General features: G+C 39.8%; 1 protein-coding gene across 1 annotated transcript; it reads left to right on the plus strand.

Annotated features, from left to right (window-relative positions):
- Positions 1 to 1,966: 1,966 nt before the first annotated feature.
- On the plus strand, positions 1,967 to 20,229 carry LOC101966654 (myosin regulatory light chain 12B). The gene is made up of 4 exons (XM_005337115.5): positions 1,967 to 2,106; positions 14,574 to 14,772; positions 18,423 to 18,584; positions 19,800 to 20,229. Exons 2-4 carry the CDS (start codon positions 14,589 to 14,591, stop codon positions 19,970 to 19,972), a joined length of 519 nt encoding a protein of 172 aa, XP_005337172.1. The 5' UTR covers positions 1,967 to 2,106; positions 14,574 to 14,588; the 3' UTR covers positions 19,973 to 20,229.
- Positions 20,230 to 20,255: the final 26 nt, after the last annotated feature.

The raw sequence follows: 20,255 nt of genomic DNA on the forward strand, positions 1-20,255 counted from the left end.
AGTTCTCATGATCCAGGGGCATGAATCCCAGTGACTCAGTAGGTGAGGCAGGAGGATTGCAAATTGAGGCCAGACTCAGCAATTTAGCAAGGTCCTGTCTTAAAACATTAAAAGGCAGGGGTGGTGGCTAGGGATATAGCTCAGTGGTAAAGCACCCCTGGATTCCATCCCTAGTACCCCCCCCCAAAAAAAACACCCCTTTTGACGAAACCAAACCAGAGGTGGCAGGATCACCATCCACCTGCTTATGATTGTGTTGCCATTTGGACATAATCTTCACATTTAAAATGTATCTAATACAACAGGGACTGAATTTTACATTAAGTTTAAATAGTAACATGTGGTTAGTGATGATTAGGACAATTTAGAAACTTAAATACAGAGCTCAAAGTTAATGTATAGGCAGGAAGTATACTTCAGTGGTAGAGTTTGAAGCCCTAGGCTTGATCAGTAGCACTCAAAGTATAGTCAGGGTGATTTCAGCTATGAGCTTACATTTACCAGGGTAAAGGCTTATGAAGTAGTAATAGAGGATATTTGGCTAACAGCCCTTTGTGGGTTTTTTTTTTGGGGGGGGGGGGCGGTGCTGAGGACCCAACCTAGGGCCTTGTTCATGTTGGACAAGTACTCTACCCCTAGGTAATAGATCATACTTGGAAGAGCTCTGTGATAAAGACCTAAGAAGTCAAAATCTGATGAGTGTAAAGACAGTTACTTAAACTATCAAACAAGGGGCAGACTTCAGCTAAGGAAGATTTAAAATGTTTAGAACCAGGTGTGACTTACAGCATCAGCATCACCTGGGTGCTGATCAGAAGTGCAAATTATTCTCAACTTCTGGCACTGAATCATAATACTGGATTTTGAGGTTCAAGAAACTTTTAACAGCCTTTCCAGGTTATTTTCCATGCTACTGTTTTAAGAACTACTTGTGTAGAGTGCTGAACACATGGTTCCTACCTTCTAGGATTTAAGATATAGACTTCTAGAATATAAACTCCTTAAGGGAAAAATAATTCAAATTATTCATCTCCCCAGCATCTGGCACCTGTGTAGACAATAAGAAGAGTTGAGTAAAAATTGGCTCTTAGGCTGACCATTCTCCATTGTTTGAAATAGTGCTATTCCTTTAATTATTATCTTGACGATTATAGCCACAAAGAGTATCTAGAACAAAACCTGAATTATGTAGCTTCCTGTTTTCCATATGTTGACCAAGAGCATTGTATATGTTTATGTGTGTGTGTGTAAAAATTTTAATTTAATTTAATTTTAATTTAAACAAAACTTTGTTATGTTTAAAAGGAGGAACGAAACAGTTGTGTGGCCTGATAAGACCATACACCTTATTATTTGACGGTAGGTCCTAGCATGCGCGATCCCCAACACTGCAAAAATTAATAAATAGAATTTAACTAAGAATAATTTTATTTTGAAGGTAGGAAAGGAGTAGGGCATAAACGACTTTCCTTGGGCTGGGATGTAGTTAAGGGATTCTAGAGCTAGCAGGAGTGTGCCTCTTGAACCTTCTCTTAGTGCATAGAACAGACCCTAAAAATGATCAGAAACTCAAATTGAACTATGGTAACTGTACTTTAATTTGCTAAATCTGGCAACCCTGGGTGGGCCGCTTCCTGCGGGGACCCCAAACTGGGCGGATCAAGGCCCAGGCAGGTCAAATTCCAGCGCTGTGCCCGGGGCCCTGCCCCTCGCCCCCGCCCCGATGCCAGGAATGCGGAAGGGCGGTGGGGACCGGCCGCGGGAAGGCGGGGGAGGCGGGCGGGCCACGGGGTGGCCGCCCAGCCGCACGGGGGCATGCCGCGACAGACCTGAACAGGGAAGGAAGAGACCACTAGGACCCGGGCTGTGTGCGTTCAGCCCCGGCAGCCCCGGGCCGCGCCGGACCCCCGGCCCGCACTGTCCTGCGCGCGACGCTGACCGCACCCCTCTCTCCCTGTTGGAGCCGCCGCGCCTTCCGGTGCGCCTTCCGCCCCGCCTCCCTAGGCAGGAAGTGCCGGCGCCGCCACTGTCCGACCGCAGCCCCGCGCTTGTCGCCGTCGCTCGTCGTCTCGCGCAGGGCATCCCGGATCTGGTACCTGGCGCCGGGTGAGTGGCGCTCGGCCTCGCGCGTGACACCCCTTGGGCTGCATGTGGCCCCCTCCGGCTGCGCCCCTCTGCCTGACCGGGTTGCTGCGCGGCCGGGTGGCAGTCGGACCTGTCAGGTTGCCGGGGAAGTGGCTCGGGGCTGGAGGGGAGGGGAGCGGGGTCAGCAGAGAGGCCCTGGTAGCAGCCGGGGCTTGTAAGTCGAGGACCGGAAAACTCCGAGGAGGATGAAGCTGGGCTGGAGAGACAGCCTTCTGGAAGAGGTGGCCGGGTCCCTGGCGCTGAGTGGGCCGGCCCTGCGTCACCTGGATGACTTCACACCTGGTGCCTGCACCTGCCCTCCCGGCCCCGCTGCGGGCCCAAGCAGTGGATTAGGGCCAACAGCGCGTGGGGCTCGGCTCTGTGGCCCACGCGGTCCTATGTGCAATGGGGGATACAGGAGCCCATCAGTGCCTGGCTCTTGCCTCAGGGAAACTGTTAGTGCACCGGTGCCCGACCACAATCAGCGTAGGCACATGTGGAATAATCTCCATGGGAGTTTGAACTCTCGCTGTTTTTGCCTCTTGCAAAGATTTAGTTCATCGGTGTTGATTGAAGAAAAGGACAATTAAAAGAAATCTGGAAAAGCTTCCTTGGAAAGAATCGTGACCTCAATGAAGTCCTTGATTGAGCTCTAGGGGGAACTTAAAATTTCTGGCTAGATCTGTCGTAGGAGATAATAAGAACAAAAGCTTTACGGGTGGGAGTTCTGTCGTGTGAAAAGGAAACAGTGGGGAGACCAGCCTGAGTAGAGCACCACTCTAGTGAATAACAGCTGGAAATCAGAGGAGGTGGTTGAGGCTGGGTGTGTAGCTCCGTGCTAGAGCATTGTGTGTGAGAGGCTGTGGGTTTAGATCCCCAGCACCACAATAAAATGAGGGTAGTTAGGTAAGTGAAGCCCTTTTATGGATGTCTTGAAAACTTCACAAGAAATAAAAGATTATGTAAGATGCCTTAGGGAATCGTTTGGATTCTTCAATATGGGAGTAACATGAAGAAAGGGGCATCTTTAGGGGATTGGTTTGACACCTTTTGTTGGAGATAGATTTGGCCTTTGGTAAGAGAAGAACCACATAGCATTTTAGAATTTAATAGGACCTTTATAGATTATTTCAGTAAAACCCTTTCATTCTATAATTGAGGAAACTGACACCAGAGTTAAGTAATTTGACTACGGTAACTTAAGGAATTCATATGGTGCCACCCCATTTCTCCGTAAACCTCAGGTGGACCCTCCTAGACTTCCTAAGAAGTAAGTGTACAGCTTTTTATTTGTTCAAGCTCTGTTAAATGAAACAGCTTATATGTTGGATGACTCAGTACTCATTTATGCTTTAATGAAACTGAGTTTGAACAAGATGAACTGCTCTACTTCTGAAAAACATTCCCAAGTGAGGGTGGCCAAGGTTAGGAAAGACTCCTAAAGAAGATTTAGAAACCTTAAATGGAACTAGTTTTCCATTCTCCAAGAATGAAAGACACCAGATAATCTAGGGATGAGTTGCATTATACTCTATTTGCACATGGTGGTTCCGTAGTAGAATTCTTACTTCCCACGTTTGTTATACACTATTTGCCAACATCATTGATTAGGATCTTCCTAAATTTACTTGTAGGGGCAAAGGGAACTTCCCTTGTGCTGAAACAAACACTAGGTGAACAGAAGGAAAGGCATATAAAATTTATTTTGTGGGAGAGAATAGGGAAATGAGTATTCAATAACTTAATGAGGTTTTAGAAGCTTAAATATCCTATTCATAGGGAAGGGAGGGGGGACATAGGCAATTTTAGAGGAAAAGGAAATGATTTTTAGAGGAAATGAATTATCATGAAGAACAGACAGTAGTATCCCAGGACAAAGTTCTTCTGGGCTCTGGGTGTGGTATCAACTCTAGTCTTCTTTCCACAGAATTTTCTTTGTAAGATGAGATTGTAGGGAGGGCAACTGAGACAACTGCATTCCTGGTTTAAGAACTTTCCGTAGTGGGATGAGGGAACCTAAGAGACAGCCACTCCCTTTGCTTCTAGAGAGAAATAGAACCAGTATGGAGAATGGAGGTCACAAGAGACTTTGAAGCTGCTTCTTCACTTCAAAGTACTTAGCATGTCAAACACCATAATTTGAGGTATCATTTTCTGAGCACCAACACACGTATTAGCTATGTGGAGGCATTACCTCTTACTCTCATGATGGAGAATTTCAGCCGCCTATGTGCAGGATATTAGAGGCTAGTGGTACAAGCTTGAAGCTAGATGTCCTGAATGTAGATCCTGACTCTTAAATGCTACCATTTTCGGGCTCTGTGGCAAGTTGTTTATTCCTTTTTAAATCCAATTTTCTCATATGAAAAATGGCGATAATAATAGTACCTCTACCATAAGTTGTTGTGAGGATTAAATGTATTAGTACACGAGAAATGCTTAAACCAGTGCCTGGCACACCTTTAATATTCAATTATTGTTCTATTAATAATGTTCCTGCCAGGTATGGAGCAAGGGGTAGCATTTAAGTTTTGTTAAGGATCTTTTCAAAAAGAAGACCAGTAGAGTCTCTGCTGACCTTACTTTGGAATTAAGATCCAGGATCTACCTTATAATAAACATGCATATAGTTGTGGTAGTAAGGAAACATGTATTTGCTTAGCTAATATTTATTGAGCACTTACTATGTGCAAGGTACTCTGCCAGACCTTACAATCCAAAATGCAAAGGCAAAGGTCCTTAAAATGTATTGGTGAATTGCATGGCAATGTAACATTCTGAGCAATGAGAATGGTGCCTTAGGTTTGATCCCGAGGGAGAAAAAGAGGGAGGGAGGGAGGGAAGGAAGGAAGGAGAACCATTGATAAATTCATTGTTGACAATAAAATAGATCAATCTCTCAAAAATATGTTGAGTGAAAGGAAGTCAGGCATATAAGAATATGCACTGTAATTCTGAGAAGTGCAAAGACAGACCAAACTCATTTGTGGATATACAAATTTGAACAAGGGATTCCTGTAAGAGAGGGTAATTGATTTAAAGGGAACTTTCTGGAATGGTGTTAACATTTGTAACTTAACTGGGTTATGTGGATATACACGTTTACAAAAATAGATTAAAAGTGTATTAAGATTTGTAAGTTTCATTTTATATAAATTTCACTGCAATAAAACATAATTTGGGAGGACAGAAAGTTTACTGCCAACTAGGACAATCATAAAACTTAGAAAAAGGAATGATAGTGTTATAATGTATATAGTAAATGTTAGAATATATTAAGGGGAAAGCCTACCTGGTGTTAAGAACAGAAAAGTTGTGAAAATTGAGTTTGGGTCTCTAAAAGAGTTATAATTTATGGACTGACTTTTTTTTTCTTCTAAATATGCAGCATAAAAGCAATGTTATGTTATTAAGTATACGAGGTTAATTTTGTGAAATATTTAAACTTGATTATATACTAAATTCTCTTTATGATAGCTGTTTTCAGACTGTTGCTCATGTATCTAGTCATTTTATCCCCTTAATTAGAACAAACATTAATTAGTCTGACTATAGTAATGACCATGGGAATCCATGAGAAATCCTCAAGATTCTGATAGATCTTGGTAAAGATGAGATTGAATTAAAAGTGACCTTAAGTTTTAGTTCAAGAACTGCCCTGTGTTTTTCTGTGAATTCCTCCACTCAGGGCCTCGCCTTAGCTTACAAATCAACCTTGCTAAAGAAGACCTGATGAACATCTTGACCTCTGGGCATCTCAACTACTGTAGGTTGTCTAGCACTTGAATTCTTTATCACCTCTTTGCTCTCAAAACCAGCTCCTCTCCTCTTCTCTCCCTAATTACCTCATTTTTTTGAGTGGTACCTGTGCACTATCAGTTTTTCAGGCAGTACTTAAGAAAAGCACATTTCAAGGGCAGAGCTTTGAAGGAAACTCCAATTAGGAAGCAAAAAAACACCAGCATATCAGCAGGATAGCAACCAGAAGAGGATGATAGTGATGGAAATGCTGAGGAAGAGATGACTTCAGATTAAAAGCCCCTACAGGGCTGGGGATATAGATCCAGTGGTAGAGCACCTGCCTGGTATGCATGAGACCCTGGGTTCAACCCCTAGCACTGCAAAAAAAATTAAGAGAATAAAAAAGAACTTAACAGAAGTTGAATAGGAGTTAAAATTTTCTAACCAGAAATAGAAATTTTCCTACCCAGTGCAAACTTGACTGTGGTCCTTTGAGCTTTCTAAAATTCTGTGGCTCTAATTCTGAAATAAAGGCACTGCCCTATTTTAACATTAAAGAGGTCAAGGAAACAGTGGCTTTGTTGGCTTCTGTTGGTATATGAAAGATTATTCCCAAATGTAGCACCTTAAAAAGTAAAATGGAGGGGCTGAGGTTATGGCTCAGCAGTAGAGTGCTTGTCTAGCACAGGCAAAGCCCTGGGTTCAATCCTCAGCACCACATAGAAATACATAAAATAAAGGTATTGTGTCCAATTACAACTAAAAAATATTTAAAAAAAAAAAAGCGATATGGAGTTTTTGAATTCCAGAGCAGCTTAGCTGGGTGGTTCTGGCTCAGGGTCTCTCATGAAGTCACAGTCAGGATAGTGCTGGCTATTGGCAGGAGCCTATAGTTCCCTGCCACATGGCCCTCATGACCTAGTGCTAGCTCCTGCAGATTGAGTGAGCCAAGAAAGAGCAGGGCAGAAGCTGCAATGTCTATGGTGACAAAGTCACACAGCAACCTTTTTCACTATTGGAGGAAACTGCATAAGGGCATGATAATTGTTGTTGAGTGCCATCTTGAAGCCTGTCCTACTACCTTGGCCAAAGGAATGAGATCAGATGCTCTCATGGACCAAGGAGGTAACCACAACTAATAGCAGCTAGGACAAGGAGTAGGGGGATTGTTTGTTGAATACTCACTATCAACAGGAATTTGGAGGTGCTGGTCAAAATGATTCCTTATCATGCAGTTGTTCAAGATGTCAGAAATTCAGGTTTCTATGTAAAATGTTCCATTAAAAAAGTACTAGCAAACTAATTCAGTTTTCTAAAGAGACATGTTAGAGGCTGTCCCTGGGGGTGCTAAACAAACCTTTCTTTTGGTACCAGGGATTGAACTCAGGGGCACTCGACCACTGAGCCACATCCCCAACCTTATTTTGTATTTTATTTAGAGACAGGGTCTCACTGAGTTGCTTAGGGTCTTGCTATTGCTGAAGCTGGCTTTAAACTCTCAATCCTCCTGCTTCAACCTCCTGAACCAGAGAGATTACTGGTGTGTGCAACCATGCCCATCCCTAAACAAACCTTTCTGCACACTTCATATAGTTTAGTGGCTGCCAGTTTATGGTTTATAATCCACCTTTTATTATATTGATGAGTAAGGAAAATAAGACCTGGGATAGCTAAAAGGCCAAAGTTCATAACAACTATAGATGACAGCACTAGAATTAAGAGTCCAGGTCTCCAGAATCTTCATTAAAGCATAACAACCAACATTAAAAATACAGGAATGGGGGCACAGTGGCAAATACCTGTAATCCAAGCTATTTTGGAGGCTGAGGCAGGAGGGTCACAAGTTTGAGACCAGCCTGGGCAACTTAGTGAGACCCTCTCTCAGAATAAACTAAAAAAAGGGTTGGAGATGTTGCTCAGTGGAAAAGAACTTGCTTAGCATATGCAAAAGAACTTAGCTTAGCATATGGCTTCTGTTGGTATATGAAACATTACTCCCAAATGTAGCATCTTAAAAAGTGAGCGACATTGTGGCTGAGTGGTAGGTAGAGTGCTCGTCTAGCAGGTGCAAAGCCCTGGGTTCAATCCTCAGCACCACATAAAAATACATAAAATAAAGGTATTGTGTCTAACTACAACTAAAAAAAAAAAAGCAATTTGGAGGTTTTGAATTCCAGAGCAGCTTAGCTGAGTGGTTCTGGCTCAGGGTCTATCATGAGTGGTTTAGTTCTCAGCACCCCACACACGCACAAGCAAACAAAGGGGAACTAGAAATATAACAGTCAATTTGGCTTAAGTTTAAGTGGCTCTCAGACTTCACTGTGCATTGGAGTCACCTGGTGACTAGATTCCTGGGGTCCACTCCTAACATTCAGTTTCATTTAGGCTAGACTAAGCCCCAGATTTATTTGTGTCCCCCCACCCCCAAGATTCTAATGTGCAGCCAGCCGCTGGGAGAGACATATTTACTTGCTGTATGGTGACAACTTGCTGACTTAAGATACTTGAAGAAGTTTCAAATGAATGTTAAGGAAGTCATCAGTGGCTGAAAGAATATGCTCTATTTCCCAGGCTTCCAAGAAAGCCATTTAGGCTGGATGAAATTTGCAGATTGCTTATTAATTATTATGGTATTCATGGTTTGATTTGCATATCAGTACTGCAGCTGGCTTTGCAGACCTTTCAGTTACCAACCTCATATATTGATACCACAGTCACCTCTAATACTATATTTCTACTTCCCTGCCCTTGATAAAAATTCTGTGAACATTATATGTATCCTTTCATTCACTCTATGTTACAAATTATAGAAATAAAATTAAAAATTTGAAGAGGAAGCAATAAGTGTTTTTACTGCTGTTGAAAGTAATTCTTTATATTAGTGTTATAATCTATATATTTTCCTCTATAGCTGTGGTTTAGGGTAGGGTTGGGTTGGTTTTTCTTTTTTTTCTTTAGTTGTAGATGGACACAATATTTTTATTTTTATTTATTTATTTTTATGTGGTGCTGAGGATCAAACCCAGAGCCTCACATGTGCTAGGCAAGCGCTCTATCACTTAGCAACGACCCTAGCTCAGGGTTGGGTTTTTTAAATACAGGTTAAGTATTAGTAATTTGGCCATCCTAGGTAAAAGTTTTCAAAATCAATCATGACTGATGGGAAATGCTGCTACTTGATTAAACCCAACCATGGCTGATATATTGCATATTTCCAGGGATGCCATTCACATTTTAGTCACCCACAGTGCAGTCCTGCAGGGTATTTCTCCAGTGAAGTTTGAATTAATTTGAAAAACTCCGTTTGTCTAGAATTTGAATTTAGAGGAGAGTAGCTACTCAGAAAAAAGTATTGGATGATATTGGTAGTGGTGAAGGTCTTTAAATTTGTTATGTTAAAATAACTGGAAAAACAGTAGGAAGTAAAAAGCATATAGGTAGAAATAACCTGTAAAAATGGAATTTGAATTCTGGCTTTATCACTAGGTGACCCTGGGAAAGTTAATATCTGTTTTTTAGTTTCTTCATTTGTAAAGCAGGCTTCTTTCACTTAATACACACAATGTGTGCCTTGCATATGAGTTCCTCAATAAATGGTAGTAGATAAAAGTTAAGTAGACCTTTAATTTCTGCTTTGCTCCTAAAACAAGGAAGTGGGACAGGATGTTTTGATTTGGAAAAATAGAAAGAACAAAGGTACTCAAGGTCAGAAACTGCATGGTGCCTTGGAGATATGCCAACTGTTTCATATTGCTAGTTAAGAATAAATAGAGATGACCGTGGAAAGGACAGTGCTAGATGGAGTAGATAAAGGAAGACTCAAGTGTGGCCAGGTGATCCCAACAACTCCAGGCTGAGGCAGGAGGATTACAAGTTCAAGCCCAGCTTCAGCAATTTAGTGAGACCTTAGGCAACTTAAGGAGACCCTTCCTCAAAAAGGGCAGGAGACTCAGGGCTGTGCTCAATAGTAGAGCACCCCTAGGTTCAGTCCCTACTCCTGATGTGGCAATGGGGGACCCATGTGCCATACTTTAGAACTTTATATCTTCTGTGAGGTGGAGGGGCAAAGAAGATTTCAAAAAGTAGAATGGTGAGGCCATATTTGTGTTTAGATGCCTCTGGCTAGAATATGAAGGAGTTAGGGAAACAGGAAGTAAGGAGGCTGGTTCAGAGGCCATAGAAATATCCTACACAAGAGGTGGTGAGGATCAGGTTTAGGGTGATGGCAGAGAAATGAGGATGATGAGCAAATCTGAGAAATATTTAAGAGGCAGGACTTGATTCATCAGGGAGAGGGATCTGTGGAGGATAACTCCTGGGTTTCTGGCTTGGTGAGTGGGTGGATGAAGGTGAGTGGGTAGACTGAGAAAACAAAGCTGGAAGAGTTTAGGAGGGGGAAGAGAATGAATTCAGTTTTCAGCATGTTGATTAAGAGGTGTCTGTGGGATATCCATATGAGGGCCTTTCATAGGCAGTTGGGTGTTTGAGTCTAAAGCTCAAGGTTAAGGTCAGGCCTGGAGGCCTAGGCTTGGGAGTCAGGTGTTGTCAGAACAGTGAGTGTTGATGAGATCATCCAAGGAAAGCGGAATGAGAACAACTTTAAGCCCTGAACTGCCAGAATGCTGAGCAATATGAATATTTAAGTGAGTGGAGATATAAGTCTAAGAAGAAAATAGAAGAACTGAGACAGAGGGTATAGAGTACAGAACTTTACATAAAACAGTCTCCCCAGCATAGTGCTCATCTGTCTCCCACATTAGAGTGCAAGGTCTTCAAGGTTGGGCCTCTTGTGCTCTTTTCCCTTCTGGGACAGTTCTATTTTAGTATTACTGAGCACCAGGCCAAAAGCTTCTGAGTCTCAAAGAAAAGAGGGATAAAATAGTGTCAAATACAGCAAAGGGGTCCAAGAAGATTTGGACTACATTTGGCAATTTGAAAGCAGTTGCAGAGGAAAAGACAGCCAGATTGTGGTGGATTGGAAAGTGAGTGGGAAGTGAAAAAGTGGTAAAAGCCAAGAGACTTCTCTCAGAAGGCAAGGAGGAAAGAAAGGGTGGCAGTTTCTTGTGGATAAGAGTTCCCTTCAGTTTTATGGTTTTAATATAATTTGCCTCAGTTTTTAGCTGGTATTTTATTTGTGTGTGTGTGTGTGTGTGTTTAGTGTTTGTGGGTACTATGCATATATACAATTTAATGAGGGAAAACTTATTTTGATGTGATTCTAGGTATTGAACTCGGGGCCTTACACATGATAGGCAGGTGTTCCACTGAGCTACCCTAAAAACTCTTTTAAAAAGAAATTATACATGCCTGTAATCCCAGCAGCCTGGGAGGCTGAGGCAGGAGGATCACAAGTTCAAAGCCAGCCCCAGCGACTTAGCAAGACTCTGTCCCTAAATAAAAATATAAAAAGGGCTGGGGATATGGGTCAGTGGTTAAGTGCTCCTGGGGTTCATCCCTGGTACAAGAAAGAATTTTAAAAAGAAATTATACTACCATTATATTGAGCTCTGTTTGCTCTATACTTTATTTTGATTAGGGCCAGTTGGCAAATTGTTCTTAGTTCTCTTCCAACAACCTTCTTTCTGTTGTCCTTCATTTGAGGATCAGACTTACCTCACCATCTGAGTGCCTTTCTGATCTATGGAGCTGCTTCCCCATTCTTTCACATAGACATATCCCCTCATAAAATCCTTATGTGTTTAATCCCATCTTGGCATTGGTTTCTTGGAAAGCTCAAACAAGTGTATTTTTAGTTAATTATTGAGTTAGTATGATACAATTGACAGATCATTTTTTAAAAATAATTTACTCTTTGGGAAGTTTTTTTTAAATGACTAGTGCGAAAATGATTTGCTGATAGAACTACTTGCCTTTAGACTTATGACGATATATCTTGGAGAAATAGAATCATAGAATTTTTAGCATGAAAAAAACCCCCTTAATCTAACAGTTTGGGAATATGCAGAAGATTGAATTGTAGTCAAGTGAGGTTATGGGTGTAGCTCAGAGGTGGGGCACATGATTAGTCTGTGAGGTCTTGATTGAATTCCCAAGACCCTCCCCCCTCAAAACAACAACAATAAACAACAGTCCATAGTTAAGTGTCTTACTAGTGAACCACATTCTATCTTTGATTTAACCTTAAAATTTAACTAAATTTAAATAACAAGCTAAGTTATAGGAAAGAAAAGAAAATTAACATTTATTCAGGATAGTATGTGGGGAGGGCGCAAATAGTTGCAAAGTTGAGAGTAAGACCTCTAAGGCTTACATAGTTCAAAACTACCACTAGGTCAAGTTTCAAAAACACTCTGACTGTATTCATATCTATTACAATGGAGAAAGAAAATATATATGTATAGAAAGTCTAAAACCAGAAGTGCTAAAGACTTAGGTCCAAAATCTCCTTGCTCAGGCACTGACCTGGCTTGTTATCTGCTTTCATGTTATGGGGTTGAAGAACTAGAGAATGGTCCCCAAGACTGCCTGCACCTCTGACACCAACTGCAAGTTTCCATATCCCCAAGACTTCCCTCAGTTTTAATAATTTGCTAGGTATCACAGGACTTCCTGAAAGGTGTTATACTCACAAATATGGTTTACTAAGTGAAAAGGTATAGATTAAAATCAGTCAAGGGAAGAGTTGTGTGGGACAGATTCTAGAAGGTTTCAAATGTAGAGATTCAGTGTCTTCTAGCCAGTCAAGTCATGGAGAGTGCTAACTACCCCCTAGCAACAATATGTGGTAGTATTGACAACCAGGGAAACTTTCCTGATCCTCAATATCCAGTACTTTATTTGGGTTCCATCCTGGACACAGTTAACTGCCTACATGGCTAACCGCAGTCTCCAGCTCCTCTCTAGAGGTCAGGCTGATACTGTGTGATCTAAATCTCCCATCATAACCCACACTGTTAGCCTGCCTAGTGTGACCTCAGACTGCAGATGTCAGAGAGGACATTCCAGGAACCTAGATAGAAATTAGCTATTCCTGGGAGGAGCTAAGGGCAAAGGTCAGACCTCTCTTTGGGCAACATTAAATTCTTTAGTACCAGGAGCCATTTGATTTTTTTTGGGGGGGGGGAACCAAACCCGAGGGTGCTTAAACACTGAGCTACATCCTCAGCCCTTTTCTGTATTTTATTTAGAGATGATCTTACTAAATTTTTTAGGGCCTCTCTAAGTTGCTGAAGCTGGCTTTGAACTCATGATCCTCCTGTCTCAGCCTCCTGAGCCACTGGGATTACAGGTGTGCACCACCTGTCCTAATGATTTTTTTTTTTTTAATTTACCAGTACCCAACTCATAGGATAGTTATGAAGATTGGATAAGACATTGGATCAAAAATTGCTCAGATATTTGTGGGTTTTTAGAAGTTAATGACACTAGTAAGGGTGGAGCTGTTATTTGAATTCAGATTTCCTCCTCCAAAACTGATAATATTTTTGTTTTGGTTTGTTTTAGAATCACCTTACATTGTAAGTCACCTTGTTGGTGATATGTTTTAAGAGATATGTAGTTGGGCAGTTTTGTCACTGCAAACATCATAGAATGTACAAAACTAGATGATACAGCCTGTGCACTCAGGCTAAGTAGTATGTTCCATCATATGCAGTCATCATTGACTGAAAAGTTGTCAGATGTGCATGACTCTATTTATTTACATTCTTTTAAACTATAAATAAAAAATGTCATCTCTTTGACAGTTAAATTAGTGATGGCTTTCAGTAGAGTGTTGGAGGCTAGCACCAAAGCCATTTACAGAGGATCTAGGAATGTTTGGGAAGATGAGGAGATAGAGACAGTTGAGTATTAATTTGCTGTTCTGAGAGTTTTGTCAAGGGAAAGGGGAAATGCATGTCTAGCTAGAAGGGGTGCAATATAGAATAGGGTTTTTTATATCATATTTTTTTTAAAGATGAGCGCTTTTTGAACATATACTACATGCTAACTATGTGAATCTCTTTATATACTTTATCTCATTTAGTTCTTCCCTTGCATTACAGTAGTTATCTGTTGACTCAGTGGTGCATGCCTGTAATCCCAGCAATCTGGGAGGCTAATGCAAGAAAAATCACAAGTTTGAGGCCAGCCTCAGCAACATGGCAAGACCCTCTCTCAAAGTAAAAAATTAAAAAGGGCTGGGGGTATAGCTTATTAGTAAAGCACCCCTGTGTTCAATCTCTAGTTCTGGGGGAAAAATAACAACCACCAAAAAAACTGAAGCTCAGAGAAGTTATGTTATTTTGGTAGTAAAATGGAAATAATAATACTGCATTCCTTTGCTGTGAGGATTAAATGGGACAAACTTGTGAGAGGAAGAGGTCATTTTTAGAGCCTTTATCTGTGGGGTATCTCCAGGCCTTCAAAATAGTGGTTAGCATATAGTAAGTACTCAGTAAATGCTACCTATTATTACATATAGCTAAATTAAATTTTAAATTAATTCCAACTTAATAAAAATTGGTTATGAAATTTGGTGGAAAGTACATCAATCATTTCTATTCTGTTTCTTAATTTTTCAAAACTCTGATTTTTTTTTTCAGCCACTTAACTGTTACATTGAAAATAATGTTTAGATATTACTTAATTCCTGCCCAGTTGAGGTAATAATTCTATATTAAGGTGTTTTTACTTGCTGACTTTAGATGTAATGTGTTATCTTCTGGCTGTACATCTTATGCATTCTTTTTTGTTTTTAAACCTAGAATTAAACAGCCACCATGTCGAGCAAAAAGGCCAAGACCAAGACCACCAAGAAGCGCCCTCAGCGCGCAACATCCAATGTGTTCGCCATGTTTGACCAATCACAGATTCAGGAATTCAAAGAGGCTTTCAACATGATTGACCAGAACAGAGATGGTTTCATTGACAAGGAAGATCTGCATGATATGCTTGCCTCACTGGGTAATTTATATTCTTTATATGATAGTGTTAAAAAATAATTTCATTTTTATGAATTTTTTTAAACCTGACATACATATTACTCTGTTTCTAAAGACCTCTGGAGAGGTTTCTGGGTATGGGAGGTGCCATATTGGGGTGGGTTAGGCATGAGGGGATAGGTCTATTAGGCTGAGAGCCAGAATTACAAATAATAAATATGGCTAATCATAGAGTATAATAAGGTTAATTAAAGTTGAGGACAGGTAAATAAGAATTGATGATTGTGAGTGATAATGGTTGTCTTAGGGAAGATGGGTAGTATAACAGGGAAGGGGACTTTTGCGCGCGCTCTCTCTCTCTCTCTCTCTCTCTCTCTCTCTCTCTCTCTCTCTCTCTCTCTCTCTCTCTCTCTCGGTGTGTGTGTGTGTGTGTGTGTGTACACCACTAAGCCACATCTCCAGCCCTATTTTGTGTTTTATTTAGAGACAGGGTTTCACTGAGTTATTTAGCACTTTGCTTTTGCTGAGGCTGGCTTTGAACTTGCAATCCTCCTGCCTCAGCCTCCCTAGCCACTGGGATTACAGGCATGTGCCCCGTGCCCAGCCCAACTTTTACAACATATATGTATGAGATTTTTTTTTTCTTTCTTTCTTTTTTTTTTTTTTTTTTTTTGTACCAGGTATTGAACTCAGGGGTGCTTAAGCCATATCCCCAGCCCTTTTTTTATTTTTTATTTTGAGACAAGGTCTCACTAAGTTGCTTAGGACCACACTAAATTGCTGGGGCTGGCCTCTAACTTGCGATCCTCCTACTTAGGTCTCCTGAGTTGCTGGGATGACACACCACACCCTGCTTATTTATGTTTTTTTATAATGAATGGTTTTTATAATTTATTGTTTTTTAATAATTAAAATACGAAGATAGAAGATTTAATGTGTATATAAACTGCCATTTGTTATTTTGAATTTGTAGATATTTTTTATTTTTTGTGTGATTTTTGTTGCTGTTTGGTTTGATTTTTTAATAGATGGAAGGAAGTAGAAATTCAACATATTCTGCCTAGAATCAGCTGTGATTTTACAGTTTAAAGTAAAACAGCAAGCAGCAAACAGATGAGTTCTTGATAGGCCAAAGCATGGGGCCAGGGCATGGCTAGAAGAGTAGGTCAGGGGTCCTGCATAGAGGCTGTGTACTTCTGCTTGCCTGGCTAACCAGAAAGGGCAACTGAAGGGCCAAAGGGCAAAGAAAAAGGTCGGTATTTTTCTTTTGGTGTCCACAAAAATGCTTGGCTAGTGTTTGTTCCTCTACCTTTTTTTTTTTTTTCCTAACATACTACTTTGAAAATTGTCAAGCTCACAAAAAGTTAACAGTACAGTGAACACCATACATCTTTCTTCTATGTTCCCCAGTTGTGAACATTTTTCAGCATTTTCCTTTATCCCAACTGAGAATAGATTCAAGATATTGATTTGTTGACTTGCCAGGTAGCTTATATCCCAGGGTTTTTCACATTCAGAGTAGCTAAGTGAGTTTACTTTTTTGGCAAGTCATTACTGAAGAACGCCACTGAGGAAAATTGAAGGACTTAGCTTTATTGATTCTAAGGATTGAATACACATGTCCATTCCTCGCTCACAGTAAATGCTCCATAAATGTTGGTTGAATGGACAGATGGTAGTAGAAAAGAGTAAGAGGATACTTTGCATCCTTCTGATTGGGGAAAACCTTTAAATATATGTATTTGCCTTTCAGATCAATAGTTATATGAGATGTCTTGAATGAGTTCATAGGTGCTTAGCTTAAATAATCCATTTTAAATTCCTTTCTTTTTTACCCTAGAGTTTACTTGACACCTATGTGTTGTCCCCACTCCAACACACACACACACACACACACACACACACACACACACACTACACACACACACTGCTATAAGAGATAGAGTTTAATCTACAAATAGAAAAGTAGATGTTTTCAGCTACTTTCACTTATTCAGTGAATCTTTTTCAGAGGTACACTGAGTAGGTGTGATGAGGTAAGATTTTAGTACAGTGACATAGATGTCAGCATGGTATTTAAATCTCACCCCAAATTCCCAGGATTTGAAATTTACATGTGGACTATAATTCTAGATTTAGGTATCATTAGTATTTAGTTCATTGTAATTTTGAGATGCTTTCTTAGATACGAATCTCTAACAGATGTTCCTTTTATGTAGAATCATAAAAACTTAATGTTGAAAGGAACCTTTGAGATACCAATTTCAATGAGTTCTTATTTTACAGATGGGAAACAAAGATGCCCATGACACTGAATGCAGGATCCATAATACTGGATTTGAATCCCAGCTCTACCACCTCCCTCAGTGTCAGTAGAACTGGAATTCAAACCTAGTATTCTAATTTTTTTCTTTTTTAAATATATTTTTTTAGTTTTCAATGGATACCTTTATTTTATTTATTTATATGTGGTGTAAGAATCGAATCCAGGGCCTCACAAATGCTAGGCAAAGTGCTCTACCACTGAGCCCCAGCCCATCTAGACCCTTCATTTAGAGCTGTTTTGTCTGTACTGCAGGGTCTCACAGATATTCTCATCTTGACTGCACATTCCAGGGCATTTTTCCCAACTCCTAGGGGAGGATCCAGAGATCTCTCACCATTATTCTAAAACAGGGAGTATTCTCAGTTGGAACTGAGGTGAAGATTTATGAACAATACTAACACAACTATAGTTCAGCAACATGTGTAAAGAACACTCAAGGATATCTGTTTATTGAACATTGTTCAAAATAAGCCCCAATTCCAAGCCAACCTAATAGTTTTAACTTAAAAGGCCAACTAATAACTAAAACTTTAATATTTACATTTATAACTAAAAACATTAATATTTACATATTTTGGATAACTGGTATGGAAATGATTCCTGATGGACCTTTAATATTATCAATATTTAAGATGTAATAATGTGGCATTTCCTGGTTTATTGTTTCAGGTTTTTGTTATTGTTCAGCTTTTAATTAAAAGTAGGGAAAAGAGGAGGCATAAAGTATTAATGAATGAACAATTTTCAACCTAAGCCCAGAACAGGATTTTTTGGTGGTGGTGGTGTTTTTGATTTTTACAGTGCTGGAGATTAAACCCAATACTTGCTAGGCAAGCACTCTTACACCCTGAGTCTCCAGAATGCATTTTCATAATGATGTATCAAAGATTTTTTTAAGTTGTCAAAAATTATCTTTTTAAAATGTTCTGTTTCCATTTTTTTTTTTTAGAGTGAGAGAATGAGAGAGAGAGAATTTTTTAATATTTATTTTTTTATTTTTTTTTAGTTTTCGGTGGACACAGCATCTTTGTTTGTATGTGGTGCTGAGGATCGAACCCGGGCCGCACACATGCCAGGCGAGCGCGCTACCGCTTGAGCCACATCCCCAGCCCCATCCATTTTTGGCTCTTTTCTGTGCAGACCCAACAGAAAGCCTTCTGCATGCTAATAAGCAGGCCATTCTTCCACTAAGCTATATATTCAGCACCTCATAATGTTCTTAATGAACATTAATTGAAAAACTACTTTCAAGTGATAATGATGTAATGTTGGGAAGCATAACAATAGCAAAATATTTATTGAAATTAGCTCTTTGTCCTCACATGTTCAACTGTGAATTCTTGCAGGGAAGAATCCCACTGATGCCTACCTGGATGCCATGATGAATGAGGCTCCAGGACCCATCAATTTCACCATGTTCCTCACCATGTTTGGTGAGAAGTTAAATGGCACAGATCCCGAAGATGTCATTAGAAATGCTTTTGCTTGCTTTGATGAAGAAGCAACAGGTGAGTGCTTTTTGTTTCTTTACATCTAGTCTCATTTATGGTGTCTGAAAATGAAAAAAAAAATTAGTAAAATAACATTTTTAAAAAATGAATAAGCAGAAACTGTTGTTTACAAGTAGGATCAAACAATAGAGATGGCTAAGAAAAAAAGTTGTGTATTATTAATCTTTGAATACGACTCTGAGCTTCCTAAAAACCAAAGGGAGAGTTGTGGTCTATTAGCTAGTATTTTTTTAGACAGTGAAAACTACTCTCCAAGATATATTCAATCTCACTAAAAAGCATAGTTAACTAACAGAACAATAGAAGTCTTAGTTTTGTTTTTCTGGCTTTTTCTTGGGATTTTGCTTTGTTTTGTCTGTGTCTTCATTTTAATGCACCTGTGGAGAAATGTAGTTTTTAATGCATAAAAACCTAACTATTCACTTTTCTTCCTCTCATTAACCATCACTGCAGCCCTCCCTCACTGCTCTGTCTTGCTTTTCCCCACCTCCACATGTCAAGTCCTTCCTCACATTTGCTCTTAGCAGCCTATTGTTTTGCACAGCCACCTGTTTTGTTGTTGTTGATGTTTGTTTGTTGCTTGGTTGGTTTTTTGTTTTGTTTTTTTACTTTATCTCTAAAATAGAAAGTTTTTATTTTTAACCTCCAGATAATACTTGCTTAACATTAACTTTATAAACATAATAATCTATTTCTAAGTTTTTTAAGTGAGTTAATCTAATTTTTTTTTTTTTTTTTTTGGTGGTGGTGCTGGGGATTGAACCCAGGGCCTTGTACATACAAGGCAAGCACTCTACCAACTGAGCTATATCCCTAGCCCAAGTTAATCTAATATTAATAAAGAACTCCAAAAGTAATTGGAAAGCAGTGACATGGTTACGTATATAAACTTTAGTTTGCTAATTTATTTTGTTCATGTAAATGATGGATATTCTGAAATATTTTATAAGATTGACTTGATTTAGAAATGAACCATTTAAGCCAGGAAGGATAGTGCACAGCTGTAATCCCAGTGTCTCAGGAGTGACTTCAAAGCCAGCCTCAGCAATTTGCAACTTAGTGAGACTTTGTCTCAAAATAAAAAGAGCTGAGGATGCGACCCAGTTAAGCACCCCTGGGTTCAATCCATGATATCAAAAACAAAACAAAAAGAAATGAACCATTCAAGTGTGGTGAATTGTTCATGAGTTCCTTCTTTCTATTGCCTTATAGGCACCATTCAGGAGGATTACCTGAGAGAGCTGCTGACCACCATGGGTGATCGGTTTACAGATGAGGAAGTGGATGAGCTGTACAGAGAAGCCCCTATTGACAAAAAGGGGAATTTCAATTACATCGAGTTCACGCGCATCCTTAAACACGGAGCAAAAGACAAAGATGATTGAAAGAACTATAGCTAAAATCTTCCAATTACATTATCTTTCTCTATTTTATTTCTCAGATACTTTCCCCACCCTCATAAAACCTGTTGCATGCAACTTAGTTTCACAGCTTTGCTTTTTTTTTTCTTTGATGTATTTATTCCAGACCTTTTTGCCACTTAGCACTTGTATAATCAGATTGGAAATGGGGATGAGGTTGTAAATTGTGTTGAAAAGAAATTGCGAATAAAAATCAACAAATGTGAAAGCCCAGGAAAATATATCCGTATTTCTGGTTTTGCTGGAT

This window comes from Ictidomys tridecemlineatus, chromosome 13 (genome assembly GCF_052094955.1).
Source record: "Ictidomys tridecemlineatus isolate mIctTri1 chromosome 13, mIctTri1.hap1, whole genome shotgun sequence".
Taxonomy (NCBI): domain Eukaryota; kingdom Metazoa; phylum Chordata; class Mammalia; order Rodentia; family Sciuridae; genus Ictidomys; species Ictidomys tridecemlineatus.

What these genes read in the sequence shown, in the direction of transcription:
- LOC101966654 (XM_005337115.5), top strand. Translation starts at nt 14,589, where the DNA reads ATGTCGAGCAAAAAGGCCAAGACCAAGACCACCAAGAAGCGCCCTCAG. An exon ending in TGATATGCTTGCCTCACTGG is followed by an intron (nt 14,773 to 18,422) that starts GTAATTTATATT and finishes GAATTCTTGCAG; the next exon opens with GGAAGAATCCCACTGATGCC. An exon ending in CTTTGATGAAGAAGCAACAG is followed by an intron (nt 18,585 to 19,799) that starts GTGAGTGCTTTT and finishes ATTGCCTTATAG; the next exon opens with GCACCATTCAGGAGGATTAC.